The sequence below is a fragment of the Boleophthalmus pectinirostris genome, unplaced genomic scaffold (genome assembly GCF_026225935.1).
Source record: "Boleophthalmus pectinirostris isolate CB_2022bp ecotype Guang Dong unplaced genomic scaffold, ASM2622593v1 HiC_scaffold_1, whole genome shotgun sequence".
In the NCBI taxonomy this organism is placed as follows: domain Eukaryota; kingdom Metazoa; phylum Chordata; class Actinopteri; order Gobiiformes; family Gobiidae; genus Boleophthalmus; species Boleophthalmus pectinirostris.
The window spans coordinates 20,479,934-20,488,545 of NW_026570970.1; the positions used below are offsets into that span (position 1 = coordinate 20,479,934).

Consider the following 8,612-nt stretch of genomic DNA (forward strand, 5'->3'; position numbering starts at 1 on the left):
CTCACTCCTCCTGCACTCACAGATGGTCCTGCAGACTGTAACCTGCCTTCACACTACCTGCCGACACAGTTTGCATCCCCATCTGACACTGGTGTACCAAAGGAAGGTGCTAGCCTTATTTAGATAATGCAGTTTCTTCCCTAATTTGTCTAATTTGGAAGATGTCTAGAACTACTACTGCAAACCCTAACCATAAGTCAAAAATACCTTGAGTAAATAAAGCAGCAAGCTTGCTGCTTTATAGAATGTTGTGTGTGGAAGAGCTCAGGGCCCTGGGGAAAATGTGCCATGTTTATCCCTCCGGTTATCCCTCTATCTAAATCTTTCTTCTCACTGATGATTGACTCTATAAGAAACATCCCTTTGATGTGAATACTACATTTATTTTTGGGTTTGCAGGTTTTCTTTTTTTCTTCTCCCTGGTTAATCATGTATGTATGTGCACCTTGGCTATGCACCAGTATGTTTTCTATGTGACTTTGTTGACAGCCCTAGTCTTCCTGATACAAACTCTGTTGGCAGTCTCTCTCAGCAACAGCCAAGTCTTTACACAACATCGCTATTAACAGTGCGCCAGCTTTAAGTGGCGCCTGCTGATTTCAGCTTATCTTTAAAGCCCAACCAGTGGCATCACAGTCACCGTGGCAGCAGTGGCTGTGGCGTCCATCATGTAGCCGCCATTAAAAGCACATCCACAACAGAAGCAGCTTCGTTAGTGCAGCCACACATCACACATGAGCCATCCTCATTTTAAATACCATCACTGAGCCATTTCATGCCATCATTAAAATAGAAAAATGTGAAAACAATGAGGTGACACCATGTGTATCCAAACCTATATCAAATAGTTAGTGCCCAACAAAAATTAAATACAAGTATTATTAAGATATTAGCTACAAGCCCAAAAAGATAAAGAAAAACAATCTTTGTGAATATGTGAGTAAGAACAGAACTAGTGAATGTTAATGATAGTGCAGTCTTACCTGGAGGCACGCAGGCGCTCGACCATGTGGTTTGTTGACGTCCACGGCGACGAGCTGCCACCCCCCAGCAGCATCTTCATGAAACATCTGAGCACATGAGACACATACAAGCTCTAAAAACAACTGGGCAAAATTAAACACCATATCTGCCCTTTGGGTCTGTTTGTACATCTGTGGTCACAACCATGACTAAAGGCATCTCCAGACTAAGAGATCCACACCCACACAATGTCATGGTTGTTGAATAATTAGGCTGTACAATGTGAAAGAATAACAGTTATTTCTGCTAACTTAAATGTTATATGAGGGCACAAATTACACTGAAGGGAAAACACACTCCCTCTTTTGATGGAAAATGCAAAAAATAGAAACATGTTAACGTTTCCCTCTTGCATGAGTAAACTGAGTAATAATGACACAACTACAATGCAAACTTTGCATAGCAGAGAGAGTGTACCATCATAATCAAAGAGTCCTCTCTTATGATTACCAATGGCATGGTGCATATGCCATGGTAGCTCAATCTTTGCTTTTATAATACTTTTTCATCATGTAGGTCTTGAAAAATCTAATCACTGCTTTGGTAACTATTTTTCATACTCAATGTTTTCCAGTCAAGTGTGATCGCCAGTACTGGAATTGTGTTCTAAATCAATCATGAAACAGGAGCTGTGTAAAAGAGATGTCTAATCTGCGCTGGTGCTTGGCGTACCTGTGTGGTGGCAGTGGAGGTTGTACTGCTTCTTGACCCCCACATCTGCTGAAACTGCACTCTGATCTCTGCAAATGTCTCGATGATAACTGCAATGAAGACGTTCTGCAGACGAGAAAGACATCTTATAAATAACAGTACTACAGGGCATGCAGCTGACAGGAGGAAACAGTTTTTATCTAGACATTGCTAACAAAAAGGTGATACATTATGCTTTGGAAATGTTGTTCAATGTCATCCGTCTGGACCGTTTTACTGTTCACGAACCAAATGAAAAAATGCTTTAGAAATAGTGTCCAACCTTGACAAGCCATGCCAAGAAGAAAATGAGGGTAATGAAGTAGAAGTAGGAGCGCCAACGAGGGAAACTGTCAATGGCTCTGTACATAAGGAAGACCCATCCTTCTTGTGATGCTGCCTCATACACTGTGAAAATACTTGTACCTAACCAAAGAGACAAGACACGATAAATGGTAGTTACTGATATAAATATAATATGACAATGCCAACATATTAAATTGATTTTGCTATGTGCCCATATATAAATAAATTACTTCAATAAACATTCAGTGATCAAAAGGCACATGTTGTGATCATTTTCACACACAGTTTAAATATGGGGAAAAAATGCTTGTTAGGTGTGTAAATGCCCAATTACAATATAGTATATTGCTTATATATGAAGCATAAAATGGATATCTGCCCACTGTAAATTGTAAAATCCATGATGGTATGTTGGGTGTGCAGCAGATATGTTTACCTAGCTCATTGAAACCACTATAACCAAGTTCTTGTCTGCTGAGGCCGTATTCCTCAAGGTCGGCACATTTAAAACCATAGGGACACTGGTAGCCCTCCCCATGTGGAGAGCAGTGAGTGTCTGGAATGGCCAGGCTGTTCCAAGACACGTTACTGTAAAAATATAAGCACATTCATTGAATAGATACATACATACATACATGCATGCATACATACACATGTCCTTTATTTGCCTATGTCCCTTCAGCCACAGGTGATTTTCAAGACACGGTATGATTTCTCTAATGAAAATTAATGCTTTCCGATGGCTGCCTAGACACTCATCCAAAGGTTTATTAAAGGATACACGGATAGAAAGGATAATTCATGGCACTATTACACAAGGTAATCAGAGACGCAGGTCAATCTCTATTAAGCTAATTAGACTAGGCTGAATAAGATGAGCTATATTATATTCTATTGTTATAAGTAGCATGGTCTATGGCATAAATCATGTAAATATACAATAATTATTGTAATTATTTTTAAATATATAGACAAATAAATATTTCATTTTTGGATATGATGCCAACAAAACTGCCAAAATAAATACATACTGTCTATAATCACACAAATTTCAGGGAAAGGTGGTTTAGCACATAGCACATAATACAATTGGAAGGCTGTTTAGAAACTTGAAAATGTTGCTTTTTAACTTCAAATGAATGAGGGCTAACTCAATGAGAGGACAAGTGTATCTGTTTATGCACTTATGTCATGATGATACAAACATCTGAACCATAACTACAAGAATGTCCAAAGCTATTCTCCATCGTCTTTCTTCTACTGCCATTTCACATTTCACACAACAAATGCCCTACTTACATCATTTATACTGCTATGAATCAATTTTGTAAGAATGAGCCTAATGCCAGTCCTGAACATAGTGCAGTGTTAATCATTATAATTAGTGTCAGCCATTGCTGCAGATCAAGGCGTAAACCATTATGATCCCCTCTCACTTCCTCTAACTTTTGTCTCTACAGTGATTCATCACATCTTCCCCAGCCTAATAACTATACTCCAAAACCTTCATTAGAGGGTCTAATAGCAGTTGCCATCACCCTAAATGCACCTCCAATGTCTGAATTACACAAGCACTGGATTAAATACTGTTTTTGCTGGTTGATGAGACATGTGTTTTGTTTTTGTTTTTTTTCACGGAGACTATCCAATTTATGCTGAGAGTCTTTGTGCTATTCGGATGTATCAACAAATGGAATATACATAGCAAATGTGCTTACTTTGGCTCTGTATCATTGGTCACACAGTGATGGTTGAATGTCCCAAACATCTGAACACCCAAGATTCCATAAAGCAAGAGAAAGAACAGCAAAAAGATAGACACACTCCAGATCTGTTCACCAGAACGCCTGTAAAGATGAGGACAGAATTCTCAGCGTCCATTTTGTACCTTAGTTCTTATAGAATCTAAACACATATTTTGGATAAATGGTTATGGAATATTGTACTTGAGAATGTTGGTGATGCGAGAACGAGGAAGCTCGAAGCGGAAGTAGATCCTGAAGGCCCTGATCATTATAAGTGCTCGTGGTATTCTCAACATGCCCCATGGAGACATCTGATCTACAAGCTTGGCTATTTCAAATACCTTACAGAAAAAGGACACTATATTGGTCAACATGGTCTGTGTAAAGAAACAAATCCAACCAGGTTAAAGGATGTTACCTGGAGCACCAATGAGACCCAGATGAAAAACACCATGAAACCATCAAACATGCACCAGCGGTCCTTCACATACGAGTTATCCCCCTGTGTTAAAACACATACAGCTCTCAAGTCCAGCACTGACAACGGTGTTAACCTTATTATTAAACATTAAAAAATTTGAATTATTCTGATCATTTCATTTTAAAACCTTTTTCATAAAAGAATATCTATGGAAATTCTATTGAAAATTTGTCTAGGAGGATAAAAAACATAGAAATTGCTGCCAGCAGAAGTGGACTGAGTATTTGTGTTCAAATATCCCTGTTTTCATGACAGTATAAACACTATGGAATCCCTTAGGGGGGGAAGAAACTAAAATGTCACATTGCCCAGCAAAAATGGGCCCACTTAATTACCACTTCAGAGCAACTGTAACTGCATCTGCAAGGGCCGCCTTACACTCAGCAGATACAGAGTGATTATGCACATGACATGAGGGCAGACAATTACAAATGGGCTGTTGTCAATAAATCTCTGTTTATTAAATGCATTTGGTTTTGTATTTGGGCTCAACATTCATCAATAAAGTTCTACAATTGCACACACACAAACACTGATCTAAACCAGTGCCACATAGGTCGGTGTCCTCCACTACCTCCTGCTTGTTATCATTGATTTGCCAATTAAGCTGTCTAGAATCTTTATGGTTGTAATTATGGGGCTTTCATCTGCCAGCTGTCTGTTTCTAGATGCTTCTAGTACATTGTTTGTCTACTTATAGATTGGAAACAATTTAAAGTTAAATATTAACTACTATCAATGACTCAAATCTGTAAAGAGCTACAGCGCATAAAGCACTTCAGTGTCTGAAGAAATCTACTACTCCTACCTTGATGATTCCTCTGATGTGCATCTTGGCGATCATCTCAGCCGTGTATAGGAACATGAGCAGGGTGTCCAGGGTAAAGGTGACATACTGAAGGGGAGGGTAGTGCTCAAAGGTCTTCGGAGTATTCATACACACTGAGATGACACTTATGATGGCACAGGCTCGCAGCAGAGAGTGCACCCACTGCAAGAAAATAAATACAATAAGAACAATAATCGTTGTCCATAATGTAATAGTCAATTTCTGATACATTTATAAGACAAGGATGTAATAATAAACCTGATACTTAGGTAGTTCTTAGATGGTTGGATTTGGCATAAAGTCCACCCAACACTGCATCCTTATGAATTTATAGTTTATGAGTTACTGATATAATCATTATAAATATCTTAGAATTAGAATTGTGCCCAACAGGTCTAAATCATAATGAAACTGAATCACAAGCAAAAGTTACTGTTATGATTCACAATGCATTGAGACAATTCTCACTGGTTTGTTGATCCAGAAGATGTCGGCGCTGTCTGCCAGTGTCTCATCTGGCCCGAAGTCGGTCATGGGCTGGGCCTCGACCCGAGAGCTCTGTTTCCTCTTCAGCATGCTGGGGCTTGCTGTGCTATACAGAGAGTGGATCTGACAGACACAGGGAGGAAGACCATGCAGTGACTAACGCTAGATGAAAAAAAGAAAAGATTCTGGCCACATCCAAGTCTGGGCAGTCTGTGACAACTTGCATTTATTAAAATACAGCTCTTACTTTTTCAAATAGAAATTGTGTGAAGTATTTGTGATTAAATATAGATAAGTTACAAAAATAACTGCCCAAACTTAAATAGCCAGACCAAAGGCCTGTACCCCGAAATTAAAAGTGTCACACTGTTGAACGATCACTGTGGTACATGACATAGCACACATGGGACACAGGACAAGTGTATTCATGTTGGACTGACTTACCATTTAATCAAACTAATCTCCACCATCTTTAACACCAAGCCACTAGAAGTGTACACTGTACCACTGTACAGTGTGACTGTGAATTGGTGTCGCCTACGCGTGTCCTTGTCATAGACAGTGTTTGTGTGCGTTTGTATAATGCAGAAAAAGAAAGATGTAAAGGCTGTTTGAACATAGGAACAGAAGAGAATGACAGTCTGAATGGAGACAAAGCGCACATACCAAAGGGAAAAGTAAAGCTGAAATTGCTCCAGCACTGCACATAACATGCGATCAGGCATACCCTGTAAATAACACACAACAGTTAGTCAACATTATGGCATTATGGTGTACAGTAACACTATCCACATCTACAGTACGCTCATAGAGACAGAATGCCCACCACGTCTGACACCAAGGCATATATGAACACACTCTATGAGGGAGTAAGTGACTGGTGTGGTGGTGGAGGAGCATGAGGTGGAAGAGGAGTAGGCCACTCACTGTGAGGCTCCTCATTGGTGCATTCATTCCCAGGTCACAGAGGGCGGAGAGACCAGCCAGAGAGAGACAAGAGATGCAAGAGGGACACTGTCCTGAGGCCTGGAGAGCCTGCAGCAGCCGTGAGTGAACATCACAGAAGTTATACAAGGTGAGCAATTATACAGTAAATGGGTTATACATGGATTTACATCAGCACAATTGGTTACAAGGTAACAATGAAATAAAATGGGCTTTCCAAGTAATTCTGTAATACATGACAATGATCCAACGTCAAGTCATATATATCATATAGAAAACACAAAATAAAACAAAGTAATAAAAATATGACTGGGCCTAAACCAGTACAAACTGAAGGACAAAACTCTATAAATAACAAACAAAGCCAGTGTGAGTTCTGTAAAGAGAAAAGGAACTCACACAACTGTGAAGAAGGTGAAAACCAAATCTATGATGAAAAATAAAGTATTAAATTACTTAGCTGGTTTGACAACAAGGAACTTTTAAGAACAATGCTTCTCTGTTATGTTGCTTTTTATGCCACTACCAAGAAAAGAAACTGTCCATTCTATAAAACCCCATGTAGTTAGAAGCAATTTCCCAGCGTAATTGCTACACTTAACATATGCAGATGGAGACTTGAAGAAGAGTGAAAACTAAATTACAGGCTCTAAGTGCTATTATGTGGGAGTATAGGTGGCATAGACTGCAATTACTTTCCCATTTGAAAAAGGACACGTTCTTCACATGCAGGATACTATCACTGGGCAGGTTAATTGTAACTGTTAGTATATGCATGGTGCAGAAAAAATTAGACCTCTTAGCATAAAGTTTACCAAAGAAGTTGGTAGTACCTTGATTCAGCAAAATCACTTTAAGTATACATTTCAATGCTATATTGAGCTTTTTGATATGTTATCATTTACAATGTAAGGGGGGCATTCCCTTGATATTGCTGCTTTATTGTATTTCCAAAATCCCATAATTGAAGCATATGTTAATTAATTACTAAATGTCAATAGCCACCAGAAAGGTTTAATATAAGACATTTGAAATGTGCTTATTCATTAATTAATTAATTTGATAGGTTTATAGGTTGTTGAAAACTGTTAGCAATCCAGAGGTATCTAAAAGTATGTAAGTAAGAAGAGCAACAACCAGTCAATAAAAACATCTTCTGTGTGACAAAAATCATTGTGACAGTAATGTAATCAGTTAGCTACTGTCCCCCAGGGAACTCTATTTGTAATGAGGACAAGAGGTAAAGGCTGACGTCCAAACTGCTCCCGGTTAAATATTTTACATAGCATAATTAATGACCCAACAAAATTGACCCTATACACTTGATATCCCTCATCTAGGCTACTCTACATGTTATCTAAGAGATGTAGGCCTGAGCCTGATGAAGAGAGCCATGTTACTATGGAAACGGCTACGAGCTAAGATGCTACAGCGGCTAAAATCAAGCTAAACATGAAAGAAAGGAGCGATAGGCTTATAATGAGCATCGGTGGACCTCATTGCTTGCTAATACGGTCTTTGATACACAATTCATGTCACAGAGTAGTAACAGCATCACGAATTGTAATCAAGGCCTGCTCCAAAGGATGAAAACGTCTCACTTCCTGTAGAAACATCGAATGTAGCAGCAGCATCAAGCGTCACCTGCTGCATCCCTCTTAGCACAAGATGTCCTCATGGAACAATCGGCGTAATGCTAAAAGTAGAAAGATACGTGTCACTTACGATAGTCGGATGTTCTTTACCAATCCTGTTTTTTCTTGCCCATAACATCAGCTGTTTTCCGGTGTCGGTTAAGCAATCGCGCTGCGGACAGAGGAGACAGAGGGGGTGCGGGAGCGCGCAGGTGGCAATCACATCAACAGCTCCGCGTGCAGGGGAGCGCGCCGTTACCATGGTGACAGTGAAGGCTGCTCCAGAGGTCAAGACGCAGGCTATGCTGGTAATGTTCCAGCAAACTGCTTAAATGTGATGTTTCATTTTGGGTGTTGTCATTAAAAATATAATTGAATAGAGTAATAGGACTACTTAGTTTGGCGGATGCAGAAACATGGAGATGTGATAAAGTAGCTTCAAAACTTTAAAGGTTAGGCGGCTACTTGCGCTG

At 39.4% G+C, this 8,612-nt stretch overlaps 1 protein-coding gene across 1 annotated transcript in view; it reads right to left on the reverse strand.

The window, feature by feature from the left end:
• nalcn (sodium leak channel, non-selective) overlaps window positions 1-6,517 on the reverse strand; it is a 35,567-nt gene extending 29,050 nt beyond the window's left edge. Inside the window, exons 1-11 of the mRNA XM_020936286.2 lie at window positions 6,488-6,517; window positions 6,227-6,288; window positions 5,543-5,683; window positions 5,054-5,236; window positions 4,183-4,266; window positions 3,966-4,105; window positions 3,738-3,866; window positions 2,456-2,607; window positions 1,997-2,139; window positions 1,696-1,800; window positions 984-1,070 (exon numbers count right to left, since the gene is read on the reverse strand). Coding sequence (XP_020791945.1) covers window positions 984-1,070; window positions 1,696-1,800; window positions 1,997-2,139; window positions 2,456-2,607; window positions 3,738-3,866; window positions 3,966-4,105; window positions 4,183-4,266; window positions 5,054-5,236; window positions 5,543-5,683; window positions 6,227-6,268 — 1,206 coding nt within the window. The 5' untranslated portion in view covers window positions 6,269-6,288; window positions 6,488-6,517. The remainder of the gene's footprint in view (window positions 1-983; window positions 1,071-1,695; window positions 1,801-1,996; window positions 2,140-2,455; window positions 2,608-3,737; window positions 3,867-3,965; window positions 4,106-4,182; window positions 4,267-5,053; window positions 5,237-5,542; window positions 5,684-6,226; window positions 6,289-6,487) is intronic.
• Window positions 6,518-8,612: the final 2,095 nt, after the last annotated feature.